This window comes from Eublepharis macularius, chromosome 11, assembly GCF_028583425.1.
Source record: "Eublepharis macularius isolate TG4126 chromosome 11, MPM_Emac_v1.0, whole genome shotgun sequence".
Lineage (NCBI taxonomy): Eukaryota > Metazoa > Chordata > Lepidosauria > Squamata > Eublepharidae > Eublepharis > Eublepharis macularius.
Window position 1 is genome coordinate 91,286,384 of NC_072800.1, and position 25,128 is coordinate 91,311,511.

Below are 25,128 nucleotides of genomic sequence, written 5' to 3' on the forward strand. Positions count from 1 at the left end.
TCTATATAAACTTTTTAAATGATTTCTACCCAGTTAAACAGTTTGCTAAACTAAGTTTCTTCCCAGAGCACTTGCAATCCGCCCAAGACGATTAAGTTTCATCCTACTTCCATGTCACTTTTGAGAACATACAATTGAGGGGAGAGGTAAAGAGGTTTGGGGGTGTTTTGTTAAGAGAAAAGACAACTAAGAACTGCTCTGACAGAAGTTAATAAAATTTCACACGATCTGGAGAAAGTGAACTGAGAGGGACTTTTCTCCTTTCCTCATAGTACTAGAACTTGACGGGAGGGAGAGCAATGAAGTTGGCAAGTAGTCAAGACGCTCAAGAGAAAGTTTTCTACGGCTAGAGAAGTACGGCGCATAATATCACAACAATATCAATTTGACCTGTTATCACATGCTAAATTAACAGTATGGTCAAATCCAGATTTAAAAATTGGGAAGAAATCTTTCTTACGGAAGGCTTGGACAGATAAGGGAATTTTTTTACTTTAGATCAATGGATAGGTAATGATGATGAGTTCTTGTCATTTTCCCAGCTGAGGTCTAAATATGATTTGCCAACTTTTACTGAATGGCAATATTTACAATTGCAACATTTGTTGGTGTCCAAGTGTAATCTGGCAGCTCTGAGTGCGTCAGAATCTCCCCCACTTTTGGAGATTATTATTGAACCAATACAGATTCATATATACAATATCTGTATATAAATATTTGAGGTTGGTTAATAACTATGATGCCCTGACCTGGATAGCCCAGGTGAGCCTGATCTCATCAGATCTCAGAAGCTAAGCAGGGTCAGCCGTGGTTAGCAATTGGATGGGAGACCTCCAACAAAGACCAAGGTTGCAGAGGCAGACAATGGCAAACCACCTCTGTTAGTCTCTTGCCATGAAAACCCCACCAGGTAATACCATAAGTAACCGGGACTTAAGAGCTGGATTTCATTTTTCAATAAATATGATACATAGAGCCTTAGAGCTGAATGGAATAACATCTGGAGCGTCCAGTTTTGCTAAAGCAATGGAGTAAGGCCTTAAGTCATATACTTGTTGCCACTATGGATCTTAAGTTGTGACTTATTCAGCAAAAAAAAATTATGTTTAGAGTATATTGGACACCGTAGCATCTTTTTACTACAGGCTTAAGCACAGTGCCTGTTGGCAGTGTAATTCACAAGATCCATCTCTTAAGCATATTCCTGGGACATGTTTAGTCATTCAGCCCTTTGGGGAAGAAGTTATTAGTCATATTAATTTTGTGTTATTTGTTTTTCAGCATGTTAATTTACTGTTAAACTACTTCCCTGTCTCTTGGAATCTAACAGATGGTCAATGGAAATGGGCCCTCCATGACCTTACAGTTCCTAAAAGACTTATACTTCAACATTGGAAAGACAAGAGCCCACTTTGTGTAGATCCAGGGGCAGTGCCAGGGTTTTTGGCGCCTGCGGCTGCCCCTGGCTGCCCCTACATGCGCGCGCACACTTCCTAGACTGCATGATGATGTCACTGCATGATGACATTATCACGCAGCAAGCTGGCCCCATTGGCCGGCAGGTGGCTGGGACAGCATGTGGAGGCTGCCTGCACTCCCAGTCAGGTGCGGCAGGTGGCTGGGGAGGTTCCGCACGCTGCCCCGGATGCCTGCCGTGCCTGGCCCGCAGCTGCTGCGCCCGGCCGGGGGCGTGTGTTGGTGGTGGTGGCAGCAGCGGCAGTGCGGGGCTGACCAGCTGCAGCAGCTGTGAGCCAGGCACGCCAGCTCCGTGGTGCGTGCCTCCGCCCCCGGCACCCCCTCGGGTGCCCCCTTCGGAGCCACAGCACCCGTAGCTCATGCCTTACCCCCTCAATGGTGGCGCCAGCCCTGTGTAGATCACTGGATCGAAGACCTTATAAACTTATCAACACTTGAACATATTGCATATAGAAGGCAATTGTGTATGAACTTTTTTTTTAGATATTTGGCAATATATACCTATGTATAGATTTGCTACTAGTGTTTCTGTAGCCAGTGCTTTCTCCCCCCCCCCCCCTATTTAAAAGAGCAAACAAAAGGGTGAAAAAATGAAAACAGCGCTGGCTACAGAAACACTAGTAGCAGATCTATACATAGGCATTTATAAAAGATTTCCAAATATCTAAAAATAAGTGTATACTTTTTTTCCTGTTTTGCGCGAATAAAATAATTTTTACAAAATTCAAAATGAGGAAGTCCTTCGCATAATGCTTACTAGCTTGTGGAACTCAGTGCTACTGTAAGTTGCGATAGCAGCTAGGTTATAGAAACAAACCAAGTGCCCCCCTCCCCTCCAGTTGGGCTGGCAGCGTCACAAGGGACTCGGTTGGGACTCAGGGTACAGTTAGGCTTACCATGAGGGAAGATTTGGGTATGAGCTGAACGACCCAGTAAACCTGCTAGTTCTGCACTGGTCTCCGGGAAACTGGTCTACCAGGAGCTTTCCAGGTAAGTTACAGGACTGGTTGACAAATCCCTACCCCCTCCTCCATTACAATTGTACCATCGCAGTTATTCCTGTTGCCCTAGGCCATAGCAGTAATCAACGACGAAACTGTATCGTAAAGAATTAACCGGGCACGATTCAGCAAAATTAGTTGTTAATGAAAATTCAGTGTCCTTCCTTCAACCAGACTTGGTCTACCCCTGCCTTTTGCGGAATTGAATTCTTTGTCTGCACGCGAAGCCAAATTTTGGAGAAAGCTTCTTTTTAAAAAAATGCAGGCACCGATCTATAGGTGGCTGGTTGACACGAATGCTTCTTTTCTGCAGTTTACTATGACTTGCTTAGAGCTAAGCTGGAATCCCAGCAGTGGTGAAGGTGGCTGAACCAAGTTTCCTTGTTTGCATCCGCTGAAGCTACCTCTTAACTGCTTTTCCTTCTACGCTGGCAGAGGATGCCAGAGTTCAGAAGCTCCTCCTCGCGAAAGGAGCACGTAAAGCCCTGATTCTCTGTCACTCCCCTTCTCTTTCAACCTGAAAGGAGTGCCTTGTTATTTGCTAGCAAAGTAGCTGTTGCAATGACAGAGAGGGGTGTTCCTGTGGAGGGAGAGGCTGTAGAAGGCAGGGACCTCACGGGTGCGCAAGAGAGCGTGGTGTGCCTCTGCAATACATGGCAGCCCTCCTACCAGGTCAGCTCTACAAGGGGTGGTGGGCAGGTCCCCCCAACTGCAATGCTCTCCTGCAATGCTCACATTTTAACCCCCCCTCCCCCCCACACACATGGGTTCAATGGCAGCCATTCACTTACATGGAAGAAAAGGAAGGCATGTATTCATGGCTACTTTGTAATGGGAGGTGGTGGTAAACCTGCCTCCTACCTCTGGTGACCCAAGTTTCTGTGGGAAGGATCTGTCTTCCTTTCTCCACTTCCTTTCGTCTCCTTCCACTGTGATCCAAAAGTTACTTTCTTCTGCAGATTTTGAGAACTGCACTGAATGAGACCCTGACCGAGTGTCCCACCCCTTGTTCCATTTCTGGCAGTTATTCAAAAGGGCCTTTTACACAGATAGGAGGGCTGTATTGTAAGGAAGGGGTCTCAAAGAGGTGTTTCACTAGTGAATTAGGGACCGTAGGCTTTACCACTATGTTGAGTTAGGGACCGTAAACTTCACTACTAGGTTGCCGTATGTACTATCTATTGCTTTAAGTATGTTCTCTTATATACTACCCATTGCTTTAAGTATGACCCTACTGGGTAGTTCTATGTTGCCTGTCATCAATCCTTGAGTTGCTTATGCTCTGTTTCACCATTTCTTCAACTTTGTATTGGAATTTTGCTAATGTGATGTCTTTGTAAACTTGCATGTATTTACCCCCGTGGCATTATTTATTGAAATGTCCTTGATATTAACAGTGCTAATCTCACTCTATGTAATCCGCCTTGAGTCTCAGTGAGAAAGGAGGACTATAAATGACATTGAATGAAGGGAGGGAGGGAGGGAGGGAGGGAGGGAGGGAGAGAGAGAGAGAGAGAGAGAGAGAGAGAGAGAGAGAGAGAGAGAGAGAGAGAGAGAGAGAGAAAGAAAGAAAGAAAGAAAGAAAGAAAGAAAGAAAGAAAGAAAGAAAGAAAGAAAGAAAGAAAGAAAGAAAGAAAGAAAGAAAGAAAGAAAGAAAGAAAGAAAGAAAGAAAGAAAGAAAGAAAGAATTGTGAACCTAGGCAGATCATGAGGGGGAGGGCAGGAAGGGTTCCATCAGTGCTTAGTTCTCGTGGCCCCTTCTTACATGTCCAGGGTAAAGCCAATCGCCACTTTGGGGTCAGGAAGCAATTTCCCCCAGGCCAGTTTGGCTAGGCTTCCTGGAGGTGTTTTGCCATCTTCTGGGCATGGCGCAGGGGGCACTGGGTGTGTGAGGGAGGGGGGAAGGTAGTTGTGAATTTCCTGCATTGTGCAGGGGGTTGGACTAGATGACCTTTCCAACCCTATGAGTCTGTGATTCTAAATAAATAAATGAATAGCAGAGACATATACCAGGACAGGCAGGCTAACCATTTTTCTGCAGAGAGCAGCATGGATACTTGGGGCTGGCCATAGCAAAGTGGTCCATAACATACTTTGCATGCAAACGATCCCAGGTCCAGTTCCGGAAATCAGCCGCTCTGCAGGTATTAAGAAAAGGGCCTCCTGCTGCCAGAGATTATGGCGAACAGCTGTCAGTCCGAATAGACAATATTGAGTGAGATGGACCAACCGCGCAATCCTAGGAAGAGTTACTCCAGTCTAAGCCCATTGATTTAAATTCCACTGTAAGAGTCTATCTAGAATCCTATTTTTCCTGCACGTTGGCTGGTGAACATAACTATTCCTTTCCCATTTTATACTCACAGCAATCCCGTGAGCTAATTAATTCACTTCTGAGGCCAGCTTTCATGGGTTCAGCAGATCTTTGTGCCATTGTTTGGTGTAAGAAAGATCCCAGATATACCTTTGGGCATACAAGGGAGCCCACATGTTCCATTGATGCACTACCACGTCCGTGAACCAGGGGTGTGAAAACTACAGTGATGCATACATGACGTCCTGTGATTCAGAGGTAAGAGGGTTTTCCTCTGGGACAAGCGCTTGTGAAATATTTGATATTATGAACGACTCGTGAAGTCCTTTTTGGGTCAGCCAGGTTACTCAAAGCATGCACTTGAGGAAAAAGTAGGGAAGCAGAAAATGTTCCATATAAAGGAGACGGCTAGCAAGCTTCTTTGCTTTGCTTTGCTTCCCCATGTGAACCCCAGAGGACTCTTTGCTCCAGCGATAAACATCTATTAAAGATCCCTGGCCCTAGGGAGGCCCGCCTGGAATCCACCAGGGCCTGGTGGAACGCTCTGTCCAATGACACCAGGGCCCAGAAGGCTTTGTTAGCTTTCCACTGGGCCTGTAAGATGGAGCTGTTCTGCCAGGCATTTGGTTGATGCGAGGCGGTGCCCCCTAGCCGGGGGAGTACAACACATGTCCTCCCTACTAGTGATACCTCCATCTCTCATATTTCCCTGCCAAAATGCTTCGGAGATGGCTACAAAGGTGGTCGTTTAGATTATGTGCCGCTGTGTTATATATACACACAGGGCTTTTTTTTCAGCGGGAACGTGGTGGAACGGAGTTCCGGCACCGCTTGAAAATGGTCACATGGCTGGTGGCCCCGCCCCCTGATCTCCAGACAGAGGGGAGTTGAGATTGCCCTCTGTGCTGCAGCATGAACGGCAATCTAAACTCCCCTCTGTTTGGAGATCAGGGGGCGGGGCCACCGGCCATGTGACCATTTTCGCCAAGGGCGATTTGAACTTTAAAAAACTCCCCCCTTGTTCCAGCTAACGCAAAGTGATGTCATTATGTGGTCTTGAGTTCCACCACTGAGTCCCACCACCTTTTTTCCCAGAAAAAAGCCCTGTGTGTGTGTGTGTGTGTGTGTGTGTGTGGGTGTGTGTGTGCTGATGTGGGGAGGGCGGAATATAAATCGAATTAAATAAATAAATAAATAAATAAATAATAAAACTGCACAAAGCAGGAAACAGTAGAAAAGTTCTCCACCTACAGGCAACTGAGATTCAAATTTGTCTTGCAAAGTCCGGCTCCGGGCATACCTTGTGGTACCCAAGGAGTATCCCTACCACCACCATAAAATCACAATTACTCATCTCTGCCGCTTTCTCCCAACCTGAAAGAAGACAAAGGGAACACTGCGATCTTCTTCTCGTGTACATTTGTGGCTTACTCTCATACAACCACATGAAGCTGTCTTATACTAAATCAGACCATCGATCCATCAAATTTAGGTTTGTCTAAGACTGTCAGTGCATCTCCAGGGTTTCAGGTGAAGGTCTTTCACATCACCTGCTATCTGATTTTTTTTTTTAATTTGGAGGCTCTGGGGATTGAACTCATGACCTTCTGCAGAAACTCTACTATTGAGCCATAAGCCCAATCTGACTTCTCATGTGCCAAGACATGGCCCTAAAGGGCAGGATGAACTCTGCCACAGCTTATTTGGATGTCCAGACTCAGAAAGAGAGGATTGAAGAGTCCTACTCATGGGTCAGCTCAGGAGGGAGTGGATAGCGTCCATGTTACCATTCATCTATCCCTTATGGCCCAGGTTAAAGAACGCTCCTTGCCCGATCCAACCCATTTTTGTGGCACTTGGAAAAATCCCTCAGAATATGACAATGTTAGAATTAAGGACTGAGATTTGTGATTTTCCTAGCTTGAGCTGCTATGACGGAAGGTGAATCACAAGCACATTTGGTGAGATTACAGTTGCCAGGTGACCCACTAAGAATTGAGGAGGGGTCGGGATGTGTTCCATAAGCCATTCATGGGCCATCCCCTGCCCCATTGTAACATGTCCAGTTCCAGTATAAAAGAGTTTTCTTTCTAAAGCCTCAGGGTTCTCCCTGAACTTTTTCTAGAGTGTCAACACACCTGATCTCGGGCAGCACTGAGCACAAGTCTACAAATGAGCTCAAACCAATCCGGAAAACATATGGCTTAAGTAGATCTCCACAATCCATATTCTGCTTGATCCGAAACTCACAATATTTTGGAACCAGAAGGCTCATAAATGGATCCAGGAATGATTGTTAGATCACACAATCAATATAGGGCTAGAAGAGCCAGGGAACATCAGAACATCAGCATATTAGTGCGGACTATGAGGCTAGCCTCATCTCATTGGGTCTCAGAAGCTAAGTAGGGTAACCCCCTGTTGGTACTCAGATGAGAGACCATCAAGGAAGTCTAGCATGAATCAAGGAATGGCAAACCACCTCTGAACATCTCTTGCCTTGAAAACCGTACAGGGTCACTATAAATCGACCACAACTAGACAGCACTTTCCATACACATGTGAATTAGTGTGTGGAGCTGAGATGAGGAGGGACACAGGGCTATATTTCATGACCTGTGGACTCCCTTCCTATGTATATTTTAAGAAGGTTAAAACTGGCACACATACACATGTGCCCCTCTCCATACAGAGGAACTGGCTGAGCGGATTTGTTATGGAATGTCCACAAACATTCCATTTGTTCGGGGGGAGCTGTGAACAATAGAAGATTTATGAACAGCTGGCACTCTCTGTGAGAATTTAGCAAGATGGTGATGGGACTCGTTTATTTTATTTTATTTATTTATTTACATCCTTTATAGCCCTCCTTGCTCACTGAGACTCAAGGCAGATTACACCATGCAAGTCAGTACAGTCACTATCAAAGACATTTCATCAAGCATGTAATGGGTATATGCATGCCAATTAAAATTGGCAGAAATCCAATACAGAGCAGAAGAAATGTTGAAACAAAGCATAAGCAATTCCATGAATGATATATTGAACAACATAAGAACTACCCAGTAGGATCATACCTATAACAATAGGAGTGAAGTCTATGATCCCTCAAAATTTAAAGCAATATTAATAAATCCTGTGCTTTCTCTTCTTATCCGTTTACTGATGGGTCTCTTGAGACCACTTTATGTATGTATGTACATATGGATGTATGTGGGCTTTTTTTCTGGGAAAAGAGGTGGTGGAACTCAGTGGGTTACCAGCACAGGACCACACAATGATGTCACTTTGGGTCAGCTGGAACAAGGGGGGGGAGAGTTTTTTAAAGTTTAAATCGCCCTCTGCGAAAATGGTCACATGGCTGGTGGCCCCGCCCCCTGATCTCCAGATCTCTGGAGCCAGGGGGGAGTTTTTTAAAGTTTAAATCACTCCCGGTGAAAATAGTCACATGGTTGGTGGCCCCACCCCCTCATCTCCAGATCTGTCTGGAGATCAAAGGGCGGGGCCACCAGCCATGTGACCATTTTCAAGAGGTGCCGGAACTCCATTCCACTGCGTTCTAGCTGAAAAAAAGCCCTGTATGTATGTATGTCATTTATAGTCCACTTATTTCACTGAGACTCAAGGTGGATTACACAGTGTGAGATTATAACAACAACATTCAATTTATTTGTTCCTTCAGGACAACTTAACGCCCACTCAGAGCGGTTTACAAAGTATGTCATTATTATCCCCACAACAAACACCCTGTGAGGTGGTTGGGGCTGAGAGAGCTCCTAGAAGGACATTTCCATAAACAATGCCTTGGGGTAAATAAACACAATTTTACAAAGACATAGCATTAGTAAGAATCCAATACAGATTTGAAGAAATGCTGAAACAGAACGTAAGCAATTCTAGGGCTGGCCTTAGATCACATGAAGCACAAATAGTTCATAGGAGCACATATTTAAGACAACAGGTAGCATGTAAGGCAACATAGCTGTGATGTCTATGGTCCCTAACTCATTAGCAAAGCATCTGAGACTCCTCCCAACAATACAAAAGCCTTTTTGAATAATTTGGTTTTGTATTGTTCACAGAAAGCTAGGAGAGTGCTGACCTCCTCAGGCTGGCCATTCCACAGGGTAGGGGCCACCACAGAGAAAGCCCATGCACAGGCTGCTGTTGATTTCGCCCGTGTGCAGCTTGGCACCTGCAGGAGACCCTGTTCGAAAGAGCGAAGCTGCCGTGGAGGGACATAGGGAGGGAGGCGCTCCCATAGGTATGCTAGGCCAAGGCCATGAAGAGCTTTGTGTGTGATAACCAATACCTTGTACTGAGCACGGTAACTGATAGGTAGCCAATGGAGTGACTGCAGAATGGGGTTGATGTTCAAGCTCCTGCTTGCTCCTGACAGCAGTCGCGCTGCAGCGTTTTGCACCAATTGGAGCAATTTCTTACAGTACAGATCGCCAGAAGATCTCTGTTCGTCTTATTTACTTCATTTAAATGCTGCCTTTCTCTCCAGTGGGAGACTCAAAGTGACTTATATCATTCTCCTGTCCCCTATTTTATTCTCACAAAAACCCTGTGAGATGGGTTAGGCTGAGAGGGTGTGACTGGCCCAAGGTCACCCAGTCGGCATCCATGGAGAGGTGGGGATTCGAACCTGGGCCTCCCAGATCCCAGTGCAACACAATATCCACTACGCCACCCTCTGATGTCTGAGTTAGGATACTCTAAAGGATGCTAAGCAGAAAGGCAGGCAACAGGCAAGGACAAAGGGAGTAGAAGCCACCACGTTGTAGTGGTTAAAGGGTCACGTGAAGATCTAGGAAACCCGGGTTCGAAACCCATGCTGCTATGGAACCTCAGCAGGTGGCCTTGGACCAGTCACTCTAAGCCAAATCTACCTCGTGGGATAATTTTATCCCCCACCAGAGACAAAAGCAGAATATAAATAGCTAAATCAATAAGATAAATAAAAATTGGTGGTGGAGAGTGCTGTCAAGTCATAGCTGAATTATGGCGACCCCTGGTGGGTTTTCATGGCAAGAGACTAACAGAGGTGGTTTGCCATTGCCTGCCTCTGCAACCCTGGTCTTCGTTGGAGCTCTCCCTTCCAATTACTAACCAAGGCTGACCCTAAGATCTGATGAGACCAGGCTCACCTGGGCTATCCAGGTCAGGGCAAATAAATATTAAGAATGCCTGGAAGAGGTAGGGCCCTGCGGGAAGGGAAGGACAGGCAGTGGAGCCTTTTAATATTTTATACCTTCCAATTTTAATTGTTTGATATGATGTTTTAATGTTTTTATTGTTTTAAGCTGTTGTTAAACGGCCTGAGCCCGTCTGACGAGGAGGGCGGTCTAGAAATGTGATTAAATAAATAAATAAATAAATAAATAAATAAATAAATAAATAAATAGGGGGCTGTGCGGCTGCCTTTGGGTAGGGTAGGGCTGAATTTCACATCTTGATCTCCCCCGGTCCCTGTGGTTACAGGTTCTTTCAGGTGATTTTACGGCTGACAAGACGGAGAACTCCTTCTGTCGCACTAAGCCCTGGCTCCTCTTCCTGGCCCGAGCCTCTGAATCCATTACGGCTCTATAAACTGAAAAAGACATTTCCTTGCCTGACTCACATACCTGATTGCAGAGAGATGGGACGGCTGGTGGTGACCTCATGCATTCCATTCGCCTGGGGAACGCGTTTCCTACCGTAAATTCTTCAGGGCTTTGTCCCATCCAGTTCTGAACAGTTCTAGAGCTAAGGGCAGAGTCTAAGCCTTTGACAAGGAGCCTTGGGGCAGGCCAAGAGTGGAGGGCAGGGGGTTGGAAGGGGGAGTCAGTGACATCTGTCCCATGCACCCAAATCCCCTAAAGCCACGGGCTTGTTCCTTGCTCACGTCAGCCACACTGAAGGCTGCATGGAGCATGCCACAGAAGGTCCAGAGGTTCATCGACTCTCAAGGGAAAGATTTTCTTCCTTCCGCTGCCACTTCCGAAGGCTCCATCCAAGGACACCCCACCTGGTCCTCATGTGTTATACAGGAGCCGGCTCATTGCAAAGCACAGACAGACTGCTGTCCTCCATAATCTGCTTCTGCAGGGCTCTTTAATCCTGTTTGTCCCAACCAGGCACAGCGGCTTGGGCAGAGCCCTGCTCTGACTCACTGGGGCCGCCCTCTTTCATGAACAGAGAGAGACTCAAGCAAAAGGGACTAAGCACCACTGGCCATGCAGACATGTAGGTCTGGGACCCAGGGGATTAAAGAGGCCTTCACGGGGTCCCTGGAATGAGCAATTGAGGGGCCCTTCTGCAGCTGGGGATGGGGTCTGAGATCCCTTTGCCTATGTCTGAAAAAATGTTGCCCTCAAGTCATATCTGACTTATGGCAGACCCCTCCCCGCCCCCCGCCCCGTGGGGTTTCCATGGCAAGAGACTAACAGAGGTGGTTTGCCATTGCCTGCCTCTGCAACCCTGGTCTTCGTTGGAGGCCTCCCATCCAGTTACTAACCAAGGCTGACCCTGTTTAGCTTCTGAGATCTGACCAGATCGGGCTCACCTGGGCTACCCAGGTCAGGGTTTGCCGATATCTAGGCTCAGCAAAATAAAGAACCCGCTGTGAAAACAGACTAATTAGAAGCAAAGTTTTAAAAAGGGGTTTTTACAATATCTCCTACAGAAGCATACGATTATAACAATTGAGGGACACAATGACAAAATATTTGCAATTAAATATATTAATAAAATTAGCCTGTTTTCATAGTGGGCTGTTTATTTTGGTAGTATTGTGCTGTGTATTCTGTTGGTTATTATAATTATGTCTCGGCTCAGGCATCTGAGAGTTAGAGGTGCACCCAAGGCCCGTGGCCTGCCTGTCCTTGCTCATTTCAAAATAAAGAACTGGTTAAAAAAATGTGGCCATCCAACCTTATTCAGGGCTCCCCTCCACATGCAATGGTAAGGTTGGGAGGGGTGCTTCAGAAGTTCAAATCTGCTACTGAAAGTACAAGAGTCTCAATCAGACATCTTCCCAAAACATGGTTTTTCTCTTATTCAGTGTTGTCTTGAAATGAGCAGGAAACTGCAATATCTCTGAAGTAGTGTAGTGGTTAAGAGCGGCAGGACTCTCAGCTGGAGAGCCAGGTTCAATTCCCCGCTCCTCCACCTGAAGCCAGCTGGGTGATCTTGCGTCAATCACAGCTCTCTCAGAGCTCTCTCAGCCACACCCATCTCACAGGGTGGTTTTTGTGGGCATAATAATAACTCATTTTGAGAACCAGTTTGGTGTAGTGGTTAAGATCAGCAGGACTCTAATCTGGAGAGCCAGGTTCGATTCCCCACTCCTCCACTTGAAGCCAGCTGGGTGACTTTGGGTCAGTCACAGCTCTCTCAGCCCCACCCAACTCACAGGGTGATTGTTGTGAGGATAATAATAACACACTTTGAGAGCCAGTTTGGTGTAGTGGTTAAGAGTGGCAGGACTCTCATCTGGAAAGCCAGGTTTCATTCCCCACTCCTCCACCTGAAGCCAGCTGGGTGATCTTGGTCAGTCACAGCTCTCTCAGAGCTCTCTCAGCCCCACCCACCTCACAGAGTGATTGTCCTGAGGATAATAATAACACACTTTGTAAACCACACTGAGTGGTCATTAAGTTGTCCCAAAGGGCAGTGTATTTCCATTGGGGATAAAGGTGGTGTATAAATGAAGGAAAATAAGTCAAAGGGCCATCCTGCATAGAGATCTGTTAAATAAACAGCTACAACGGCTCAAGACCATGCTTGAGTTTCAAGGGACTGTTGTGGGGGCCTCTTGTTTGAGACAGAGGGGAGGGGGGCAGGTGGAGCTCAGTGGGCGGGGCTTGTGGTTAAGGCACGCCTCCTCTTCTCCTAGAATTGGAATGACTGCGTTAACCATCCTAGAGGGTTTGCCTTTCCGGAACAAGAAAATCGTTAAACACTCCAGAACTAGTTTACACAAGGGAACAAATTAGAGCAGTGGGAGGCGACTTGCCTTTGGCAGAAGGTTCTAATCTACACAAAAGCCATCCCCAGACACACACACACACACTCCAGCTACTTTGCGGTCCCAGTTCCGTCTGCCGGAGAAGAAATATACACCACAAGATCGTCTCTGTCTGCCCTTGCCTTTTGGGGGGGGGGGGTGAGGGTGGAGAAACAGGGCTTACAAACCAGTGAGGCTAATTCCCCCCAAGAGGCGTTGCCTCCGGAAGCTTTAATGAAAACAGCTCTGGCCTCCAGATTTAATAGGGACAGAGGCCAGAGCTAAAGGGAATATGATGATTATGAAATTAAAATGTTCTCTGTTTTACTTTGGGCACCTACCACGCGTGTTGCGGGGGGGGGGGGCGCTGGTGGAAGGGAGGCTTGGCAGCTTCCAAACCGGATTAAAGGGGCCTCTTGAATTTCCCGCACTGAAGAGATGGTTGCCGTTTTGAATCTCACTATGTGGTCTGCCCGTGCATCTCAGTGGGTTTACGGTGCAGTAACTCTGTATAGGATTGCACTGTCTTCCGAAACGGAGGGCTAGAGAAAGTCCTAAGTCAAAACGAAATTCGTTTGAGGGGGAGGAGAATTTAAACCCTGGTAAATGAGTGCGTCCGCCCATATTTTCAGAAGTAGTAGAAAAGAGCAAGAGTCCAGTACCACCTAGAAGAACTTTGTGGTGGGGGATGCGCTTTCGTGAGCTTGCTTCAGGTATCTGAAGAAGTGAGCTGTGACTCATGAAAGCTCACACCCTACCACAATGTTTGTTAGTCTCACAGGTGCTACTGGACTCTTGCTCTTTTCTACTGCTACAGACAGAACTAACATGGTTACCCATCTTGTTCTATCCCCATATTTTCAGTAATCAGGTAATCTGCAAATTTACTTGCGAGTAAGTCCTAGCGAACACAGTGGGGATAACTTCGGAGTGACCGTGAGTGCTGGAGCTATTTTGCGCTCCTAAGCAAAGATGCTTCGTGGTCCCCCAGTCTTTGCTACACCTTCTCCGCTTGATGGGCATATCTTCTGCATGTCGGCTCCGAAGTTTTTTGTAGGGCTTACTCCCAAGTAAGGGAATTTAGTGAGACTTTTATGCATACATCCCACAAACGACAAATTCCACGAGGTTTATCCCAAACCCGTCGCATGCTTAGCTGAGTCTAGGCAATCCGAACCGAACTCTGCCCCGCAAAGCGTAAAAACGCAGCGCATTTTTCCTGTGGATATTTACTCGGATACAAACTTGTGCGTTCTGTAGGAGTTACTCCCAAGGAAGGGTGAGCAGAATTCGAAGCTTACTTGGTATTTGGTCCGTAAGATCGCAATAGGATTTCAAAATAGTCAAGATTCCTGGAGCACTTTTAAGACTAACCCACTTTATCGTAGCATAAGCTTTCGAGAGCCACAGCTCTCTTCGTCAGCTGCATCGTCAGAAGAGAACTGTGGTTCTCGAAAGCTTATGCTACGATAAAGTGGGTTAGTCTTAAAGGTGCTACTGGACTCTTTACTATTTTGGGACTACAGACTAACACGGCTAACTCCTCTGGATCTATGATAATAGGATTTCGGTTTCAGTACTTTTACTACCGCGGTCTTAAACCCACTCCCTACCAAGTAATCATCTTTAGGCGAATGGGGCGCTGAATAAAACTGGATTTGGTTTCGTGTATAGACCTTAGACCCTTCGTTTCTCTTGGGTAAGTAAAATACAGCCCGACCATAGATGAGTTGATTTCATCACACCAGGTTTAAAATCGAAGCCCAACCAGGCCTCCTCCTCAAAGGCACCCCCTGGTAGATGCCAAGAACTTGAACACCAAAGGAAGTCCGTTTTCTCACCTGCCACTCAAAAACTTTTCACTCCTTTGCGCCACGTGTGAATGTAAATACAGGCTCGGAAGGAGGAAAAGAGCCGTTCGCGTATATTTTTTTTTCACGAATACCCTTGCCAGGCGTATGTTGGACTCTTCCGTCCTCATTCAGTCCCTGATGAACAGCATTCACACGCGATGGCACAAATCGCTCCGGCGAGCCTCGATGGAGCTTTGCGGTGGTTCGTGTGATAACGTTCTGGCCAGGGGCTACTTTGCGAGCTGCAGGATCGGGTCCAGTTGCACCTTAAAGACCAACTCGATTTTTGCTCGTATGCTGGAAATCTAGTTGGTCTTTAAAGTGCTGCTGGGCCCGAATATTGTTCTAGAAAACGAGTCGGTCATTAAGGTTCTACTGGACCCGAATCTTGCTCTTCTGCTACAGACCAACACGGCTTCCCCCCTTGAACCATTGCAAGCTGCATTATGCGCGATTTCAGCCACAGCTGTGAAAATGAGCAAAGATGGGGCAGAATGCACTTCGCTGACTTCAGCGCAAAACGTGACCGCCCTCGTCTAACAACCGGGTTTCCCCCCCTAGAGACGTTCTTGCCCAGTTCATTGGTTAAAATTGGGATTCCAAGCCACCCCCACCCCAACCAAGGCATGCCTACAAGCATTGCTTATTTAAGGGATTATTTTTAGAACATCATAGCATGACTGAAAATTTCACCAGAGCTGCTGTCGTCCCACTGGTAGCTATAGAGCTGCACCCGTGTAAACGGAGCCAGACTCAATTCCCTCTCCCCAATTATACTTCTGTAAAGAGCTGCACTTTCCACCCCTTTATCTGAGAATGCTGTGAAATACTAGGAGCCTGTCAGCCCCAAACCCTGTTTTGGACGACCAGTCTGGACGGAACGGAATCACAGGTCCAGCTGCCAGGTCTGTGGACCAAGCCGTAGTACCTGTTTTTAAGGTCCTGCCTCTGGAAGATGTAAAGCAATTGCTCGCGTCAGAGGGCTTCTGAGCATGGACAGAACGCTTGCTCCTTATCTGGCTCGGGAAGAGGCAATATAATCTCTCTCTAGACCACATTTAAGAAAAACAGGCCGCTACTGCAAGAACCCTTCCCTGAAAAGCCAATTGCATTCTAAATCTGGAGGATTTACTTCGGTGTAAATGGGGTTCGGGCCTGTCCACAAGGGCTGCCTGAGCCTCTCATTGCAGTTAGACCATTACGCATTTTTGAAAGTGCATTTTTTACAAAGAGAAAGCGAAGGGTTTCCTATAGAACTGGAAGCTAGGCGCGCGTTTCCTTCTCCAGTTGGGATCGCGAAAGGAGGATTTCTCGGGAGCGCTTCGAGGCCGGGGCTGGGAATCGACCGAGGTTCTTGCATGACTCCAACCTAGGCGGGTGTGTAGCAGCCGGCCTTATCAGGCAGCCCATTTGCATTTTATGAGCTTGGCCCTTTGTCATACCTGAAATATTTGGGGAATTTTGCCTTCCACGACACCCGCCCTCCCGTCTCCCCGGGAAAGAAAACGCGCCTGGCTTGTGTGTTAAGGAACGCAGACAAAATAGGTGTGTGTGGGGGGGGGACCCAGGGCGGGGGGCAAACCCGCTGGCCGTCTCGACCTCTTCCCACACCTCTCCTTTACAGAGGAGATTGGAAGGGATTCTTTTCCAAAAGCAAATTTATTGCAACCGGGGAGTGGTTGGTTGGTGGAATATTTCTGTTTGTGTTAGAAGGGAAACCACCTCTTCATATTACATACTTATAACACACGAGAGAATCTGGCCCGGTATGTGTACCTCCCCCATCGGTACATTTTCCCCTTTATAAAAAGGACTTTGTGTGTGGGGGGGGGGAGGGGGGAGCTTTCCTAGCTTCCTCCTCCAACCCCAGTTTTCGAGAGAGAAACTTTGTTGGGAGGCTTTCCTTAACACCCTTTGCTAACACAGAGACACACAAAACACAACGCAACACTGCCAGGATCACTTAAAGAAGATTGTAAAATCTCTGCTCAAGCCTGTGTGAAAACGGGCGCTCTGTGCATTTTTTAAAAATGTCCACCCTAATATATCAACTAGGGTGGAAGTGGAGTGGGCATGAAGGAAAAGGCGCGATAGAAACGGTTTAGGTCCTTCTACACGTCAAGCATCAGGTCAGGCTCCGCCTGCGTTCGGGAGTCGAGTTCGTGCCAAAGAAGGGCCTTTCCCCGCTTCTCTCTCGGCTCAGACCGGTTGGGGATCCGACAGACAAGTCCCGAGTTTGTCTTTTGGCAGAGAGGACGTGCAAATAAGTAACAGAAGGTTTAAACAGGTTTGTTGTTTTTTACGTGGATGTGTGTGGGGTGTGCATCAGGCAGGTGCAGAGAATAACAGGGCATTTTTTAAAAGAAAAGCCCGTCTACAGGTGTGACTGGTACTATGTGCGTAAAATCCTTGCTTTCCTGCATTATTCGAAGTGTTAAAGGCTGCCATGGGGAGAATACACGACATTTTAAGATAAGCCTAAATCAGCAGCCATTGCGACCCTCTCGACTGCTCACGTGTACACGAGGCAAATTCTCTCTGTACATTGAGGCGGGTGTGCACAGCTCAGCCCCCCCCCCCATGAAAAACAGTAACCGAACCTTGTAAAGAATTATAACAGGTACTTGAAATACCGACTTCATATGGATACCCTCGTGGAAGGCCCGGGATTAGGTGCAGTATATTGCTGGTGGCTAACCCGGGTTTGTTGCGGTGTAACGTGTGAAACGGTGCCCATCAAACTGCCCCCTCAAAAGCCTTCCTATGCAGGGTGTGTTTAAAGCGTCCAAACGGCATTGTATCGAGAAGAACAGGCAGAACCTCTAGAATGATATAGAAATCACAGCGATTCGATTCTATATCATGGGAGAATCCACCGTGCGGCCTGAACGCCTGTCCAGACGTGTCTCTAGATCCTTATACAAATTTAATGTAAAAAAAAAAAGATGATGTCCTATAAAGAAAAAGGCTGGTGGGATGTGGGGCCGTTTTGGTACCGTCAAGTAGTGACGCTTTTCTTGGAATTCCCAGGTAAAGCAGCAGGGGGAATATTCGACGCCGTCCCTAAACTCAAAAATACGTCCAGAAGAAAGCGTCTGTCCTGACGCGCTACTTTTCTAAGCTCAGGGAAGTGGGGATTCAAACATGCAACGTCTCTCCTGTATTGGGGGGGGGGGCAGCCCAGGACAAAGCTTTGTCCCTGAATGCTGCGGTCTGTAAACACGTGTGCACTTGTGTCACTATTCTTTGCAACTGGCACGCTGGATAGGGACGCGACCTTGGGGTGCGTAGCTTTCCCGGCGCTCTGGCAACTGCACCTCTGGGCCCAACCCTTTCCTTCGCAACCGTGCCTCTTGCGGTCGTGTGAACTCGGGCCGGGAGAGAGAGGGCAACGGGGGCTTCGGCTGGAACCCCTCGGGGACCCGAGCACCGCGCTTCGTTGCCTGCTGCGCCGGAGCTCGGAAGGGGTTCCTTCTTCGCTCATTCCAGCTCCTGGAGTCTATAATTACCGCCGATCGGTCGATGTGTTCTGACATGCCCAAATCTCTTTCTCCCCAACTCGGTCGAGGCCCTCCGCAGCATTTTCTGTTTTCCCTTGCCCGAGCGCTAAAGGGGAGCTCTTAAAGGCACAGGGGCGCATCCCCGCCAATAATAATAATAATAATAATAATAATAATAATAATAATAATAATAATAATAATAATAATAATAATAATCCATCCTTTCAAGGCATTAAAAGTCAGCCAGGCAGAGGTCTGAATGGTGGGGGAAATATCACTGCACCCTCTCCCAGATGGACTTCTTAGGGCTTTGGGGAGGGGGTATTTCAAACCCTTTAATACCGCCCCCCCCTTGCCCCACTTCGGATTTCCTAGCTGGATGCCTCTCTCTACGCTTCCTGCGGGAATCGGAGCAACTTCACTATCTTATTGTATGGCACGGCACGGCACGGCACGGCGTTGGCAGTAGCGGTGAGGGTCGCCCGCACGTCCTTGGTCAATTTCGCCCCCTTTGTCAATTTCGCCTCTTTGCGCCTGGTCAGTTTCAGCCCTCAGGATCGCAGACCAAAGCGCACCAGTACTGCCAAACTGGTTCAGCTGAGAAAGAGCCGGGATTGGGAAAACGGCCTTAACGTGGTCTAAGGCTTAACGCTCTTGGGGACCGACCGCATATAATAAAGAAGAGGGGGGGGAGACACCCCCCCCCAGGATAAAAATCCCGATTTTTTAAAAAAAGTCCTCATCAAGACCTTATGTTAAGGAACTTCCACCCATCCCCAGAGGCAGGATAAACAGGGGACTGTTTTTAAAAACCGGTTTCCTAAACCGTTTGCCACTTTACAGAGAGAAAACGCTGTGTAATTTTGGGCGATATGTACACCCACACACCACACTGGCAGTTCCAAGGAACGAGGAAGAGGCAGAAACGCAGCGCTTGAGTGTCACAGGCTGCAGATATACAAGCGCCCCCCCCCCCCAACACACACACACAACCACACACTAAGGACATTTTGTATTTTGTTGCTTGGGTGAAGAACCCATATTTCCCCCCTCCCCGGAAGATCGGATCCAGGATCCAGTTTTCCAGCAGAAAACAGACGGCAACCAGCTAGCCGCGAGCGAGAGAATCTCGGGCAGGGAAGGAAATCCACAGAGAAGCCACCTCTGTCGGATTCTCCTTTGGGACCATTTTCACACACACACCCTTTAAAAAGCATCAGCCCCGTGTCCATCTACCTTCCTTAATTTTTTAATTAAAAGGGGGGTGTCCCCCCCTCTCTTTTGACTCCCTCCTTCTTTTCCACATGACTAGCTCGAAAATCACCTTGGAAAACTCGTGCCGACTTGTAGCCTTCTCCGTTTAATTCACTCAGTACCTTTTGTTCTTGGCAGGAGAGGATCAAAGCTGAGTTTTTTAAACCACCACCACAAAAAAAAAAAAAAAAACCTCTGATCTCTCCTCTCCCCCACCTTTTCAGGGTTTTTTTTTTTACAGTAGGAGAATGGTAGATGAGGGCTAACCTAGTCAAAATAAACACAGCGCTTAGATAAATAAAAAAGACGTAAAAAGCGAGTTCTTAAACCCTTGTAGCTTCCACAGTCCCCTCCTGAGCAGAAAGGAGAAGGAAGCCTAGCAGATCTCACCAAAGCCCAAAGACGAAACCTCCGGCATTCCCCCAAGGAATCAATCAATCAATCAATCAATAAGAAAGCAAACTTACCACCAGATGGGATAACTCGATAACACTTGGGTCAACCCACAGAGGAACAGGAAATATCCAAAAAGGGCCATCTCGACCCCCAAAAAGTTTTGGGGGGAAAAAACGTTTTTTTAAAAAAGAAAAAAAAAACAGCCACGAAGAAGTCCTCGAACTCTTGAATAGAGGGAGGAGGGGGGCGGAGAAAATCCTCCACCCCCCCAAAAATAAAATCAACCCAGCCCCAACAGGTATATATACATATGTGTGTATCTATAGATCTCTGTATCTATAGATCTCTAGAAAACGCAGCTTTCCTCCCTTTCCTTCGGCGCGCCTCTCCAAGAGGAGGGGGGGCGGAATAGAAATAAATTGCAGAGGGGTTATTTTTTATTATTATTATTTTAAAAAAATATATAGATATCCTTCTTCTTACAGTCAGGCAAACATTTAGAAGAAGGGGGGGGCGGTCAAAAAGTTTCAGGCAGGTTTGCTGGCGAGAGACCCAATCAGCGCGGATCGCCAAAGGGGGAATTTCGGAGACTTCTTGCGCGCTGCGTCAGTCCAGGGAGGCAAGCGAGGGAATGAGCTAATTGCAGCCAGGTAGTATTTTAATAGTCATTAAGGAGATGTTGGCCCACAAGCCGGAGGATGAGATGGAGGCGGGGGGGGGGGCTTTTTTTTTTAAGGAAAGGAAGATTTAGGGGGTTTAAATAGACGGGGGGGGACCCCTGTGGCTCAGCGTAGCTATAACAACCTGTCCGGACTTCACTGCCTGGGTCGGTGGTGCCACTAAAATGCTGAGAGAGACTGGGGGGGGGGGGGAGAGGAGAGGAAAGCAGCCCCCTCCGCCTGAATTAAGGAGGGAGTCGATTTCAAGACCGGCCCCCCTTCTCTTCTATAGCAAAATCATTTAGATCCGAAGGAGATACGGAGAGAGACGGGCGATGAGTGAGATTCTCTCTTGCTTATTAATAAGCGAAGTCGCACACACACACACACCCGGCTACGATTCGCAACCTTCTTGTTTTACATTTCAACGGCGACAACAAGAGGAATTCGAGACATTTCAGCCAGGGCGATCCTTGTGCGTTTGGGGAAGGGGGAATAGTCCCCCCCCCCACCCCACCATTTCCCAAACTATCTTTTCTTTGAAGATAGTTTCAGGTGGATAGTTGGGTTGGTCTGTGGTGGAGAGCAAGATCTGGGTCCAGGAGCACCTTAAAGGCCAACTAGATTCCCAGGGTCTGAGCTTTCGAGAGCCCTTAGGGAGCTCCCTGGAAATCTAGTTGATCTCGAAGGTACTACTGGAGCCAGATCGCTCTCTTTTCTTTGACAAGGTTAAAGCATCTTTCGATACACAATATACATTCTGGACTAAAAAAAACCCGGAACATTTTGGGAGTGGGATGGGAGGTTCGGCAAACTTAAGCCTGTTGATACAGACCGATCCACAGCTCTTGGTGCAACCCTTATCAGAAATACTCCCGTCTAAACCCATTGATTTCATTTAGGATTGATTTCAATGGGTTTAGGCTGGAGTAACTCGGTTTAAGATTGATTGGTTTCAGTGGCCTTAGACTGGATTAACTCTGTTTAGGATTGCACTGTTTGTTAAGGCAGATTCTTGGCTCCCCCAAAAATCAGATTGGCGCCCCTAAATGCAGCTATTTGGTTTCAGGTTTCCTAGAATGAAACGGGGCTTCCTTCCGAGGAAGGCAGCAATCCTATGCTCTGGTTGGGAGGGAGCGAAACACGATTCCCTGATTCGCAGGATCGGGGCCGAATCGGCCCCCCTCGGAAACCTTTAACCGGACAGGGCGGAGAACCGGTCTAGATTAACCGTAGGTGGAGCGATGCCTAATCCGTTTTCTTGTAGGGCCGTGGGAATGCTGTCAGACACAGCCCAGACCAAATGAAGGGTTGGGGTGGGATCCCATTTCGTCCTCAGGATTCCGGCACTCCGTATCTAGCCCCTCTTCTTTGGGAGTAAGTTTCTTGGATTCCAACAGAATTTATTCCCGCACTTGGGATCGCAACCCGAGCGTTACTGGTCAACTCCAGACACACCATGACATGTAATGGGGTGGGTGGGTTATCTCTTCCCCCTGGGTTATCTCCCCTTCCTGCCACGTTTTTGAATAAAGTCACCCCGGGATCCACAAGGCCGTTCCGCCGAAGGGCTGAACTCTGCGGGCCAGAGGCCTGTCTTGACGCACGTTTACTCGGAAGGAAGCCCCCGCAAAATCCAGCAGGGTTACTCTTGTGTAAATATGAAGAGGCTCGCAGCTTGGCTCCGGAAAGAGCCGGGTACATAGAGGCCGCCTCGAAGGCTGCAGTTGGCAAAATGGGTCGGTCGGTGTGCAAATGGGATCCCTCGCATGTCATTTTAGCGGAGAAGGCTGGGGGGGATACGGCTATGATTGAACTCGTGGATAGCTTTGCATTTTCGCCGCCACACGACGGCTGGACCGCCACAGGTCTGCTAGGTATTTTCTTGGGGGGGGGGGGCGACGCGTTAGAGGAAGAAGAGGGGGGCGTCCGATTCCCTTCGGAAAAGACCACCCCAATCCTAAACAGAAATCCTCTGGCGGGTCCTTTGCACGTTTAAAACCTAAAGGCGGTTCTTAGGGAATGAACCCAGTGGAACCGAACAGGGCGACTTTAATGCTTAATGCGCATCCCATTTTTGACATAATTTTATTTGGAATCCTTTTGCGCCATTAAAAATACTAAACCCATGTCGGAATATGGAGATGGTTTCTTCCCCTCTTTCTTTAACTGTAGAGGGCCTTTGATTTTAAACCGCAGGCACCCCCGCCTAGCATCCGTCTTACAGTCACGCCCTCCCATGCAATTATATTGGCTTGTAAATTAGAGAAGCTGTTAGAAATATAATATGCTAATATATGCTAATATCTTATGCTATCTTGATGGGATATTAATGTAGAAAATCTCTCTTTCTCTGTCTCTCTCACACACATGGATGGAACCCTAATAAAGTGGTATAAAGGACTATTATTGTTGTTATAAGCGTACGTTATCCTCCTCCACTTCCACCCTAGTTGATATATTAGGGTGGACTTACCTAAAGCATCTGTCCCATGACCTTTACTCGGAAAAGCCCCAGTGAACATTGCAAGACTTGCTTCCAAGTAAACCTGCTTGAGCTGCGCGCCCGAATCGGCTTCGCTTTGCGCTCCCATCTAAACGCTCGAGAGGGAAAAGACGCCTTTCAAACAGGCCATTGACAGGCCAGGGCTGACGGACTAACTCGAAAGTAAGCCAGTCGCTGGATGCAATGGGATTTCAGTAGCCATTCCCCTCTGGGAAGGTAGGGGCTTCTTTGAACATAGTGGTGTGTGTCTGCGCGTCTACTCAAAAGTAAGCCTCATGTTATTCAATGGGGCTTACCCCCAGGTAACCGCCTTTAAGCTACCGCTGTGGGACTACTGAGCAAACAAGAGGAAGAAGATCGGGTCTTCAGCGTCTCCTCGGAGGAAAGTGTTCCCTGGAAGCTGACTTCCAGGGAAATGGGTTTCGCTCCTGGAAGCCAGTTTCGGGTCCAGCCTTTGGGAGAAGGAGACTCGAGTTTGAGCAATTCGGTTCCAAGCCGGTTTCCAAACCGGACCGCCTCCCCTTGGGGCTCGATCCCTCCCCTCTCCCCCGAGAGCTGCGGTGGAAGCATAGCAGGTCCGGATCCGCAGCTGCGATCCCTTTGCGCTTCTTTCTTCCTCGTGCACAAAGCCGTGCAGGATTCTCCAGACCCCCCTCCCAGCCCCCGAGAGGGCCTAGCGGGGGGATGCTGGAGGGAGTTAAACCCGAGTCGAGCTCGCCTGGACTTTCCCTCCGCATTAGGTGAAAATCCCGGGCAATTATGGCATTACAGGAAAGGAGCGGGTGCCGCGCTCTTCAAAGGCCGGGGGATTTTCGTCGCCCTTTCAAGGGAAATTGCTTCGATTTCAGCCTGAAATGCACACACCCAAACACGCGTCCTCTAAGACACAAGCAGGGAGCCAGCCAGGGGGAGGGAGGGGGAAGGAACCGAAGGCGGAGAGTGCCTGGGCAAGGGGCCCGAGAGTCGTGGCGTCTTCTCCCCTGTTTAAGAACAGAGATCCCCCCCCCTCAAGATGCTTCCTTTCCAGCCACAGTTGCTCCACAGCCCATCACTGCTTTGGAAAAGCGACCCTAAACCTGCTTTTTAAAAAAGCAACAGCCAGCAAATCCAGGGCTTTAAACCCAAACCAGAGCACCTTGCAAGACCTCAGCTCCCTTGCAGGTGAATTGAGAATAAACGTTGCTAAACCTGAGCTTTTTTGGGATCTCAGAAGCTAAGCAGGGTCTGCCTTGGTTAGTCATTGGATGGGAGACCTCCAGTGAAGACCAAGGTGGCAGAGGCAGGTAATGGCAAACAGCCTCTGTTAGTCTCTTGCTGTTAAAACCCCACCAGAGGGCTCCACAAGTCAGCTATGACTTGAGGGCACTCTCCACCACCATTTGAGGATCTAGATTCACCCTGAGGCTTTGCCTTTCCAGATTTGCATAAGATTTCACTGTAGGGTGACACAGTTTCAGTTGTTCTCTGATCTTAGCCTACCTCACAAGGTTGTTGGGAGGAAGGAAATATTCCACCATGTTCCAGCAGAGATCATATAGCACGGATGGAGAAATCAGAACACTTTTTCTTTTCAATCTCACTTTTGCCATGAGTACACTGAGTGAGGAGGAGGGGGTGTGTCTTAATAGCTGCTGTAGCATAGTGGTTAAATGGTTGGGCTGCAAACCAGCACTCTGCTGGTTCAAGCCCCACAACTGCCATGTGCTCAGCAGGTGTCCTTGGGTAAGCAACTCACAGAATCCCAGAGTCGGAAGGGGCCATACAGACCTTCTAGTCCAACCCCCTGCCCAATGTAGGATGAGCCTAAAGCATCCCTGACAAAGATTCATCCAGCCTCTTCTTGAAAACTGCCAGTGAGGGGGAGCTCACCACCTCCCTAGGCAGCTGATTCCACCTTTGCGCTACTCTGACTGTGAAAAAGTTTTTCCTAATATCCAGCCGGTACCTTTCTTCATATAATTTAAGCCCGTTGCTTCGAGTCCTATCCTCTGCTGCCAACTGGAACAGCTCCTTGCCCTCCTCCAAATGACAGCCTTTCAAATATTTAAAGAGAGCAATCATGTCCCACTCAATCTCCTCTTCTCCAAACTAAACATTCCCAAGGCCCTCAGCCTTTCCTTGTAGGGCTCAGTCTCCAGACCCCTGATCATCCTCGTCGCTCTCCTGTGCACCCTCT

General features: G+C 47.9%; 1 protein-coding gene across 1 annotated transcript in view; it reads right to left on the minus strand.

The window, feature by feature from the left end:
- WNT3A (Wnt family member 3A) overlaps nt 1-19,929 on the minus strand; it is a 107,684-nt gene extending 87,755 nt beyond the window's left edge. Inside the window, exon 1 of the mRNA XM_054991400.1 lies at nt 19,859-19,929. Coding sequence (XP_054847375.1) covers nt 19,859-19,929 — 71 coding nt within the window. The remainder of the gene's footprint in view (nt 1-19,858) is intronic.
- Between the last annotated feature and the right edge of the window lie 5,199 nt (nt 19,930-25,128).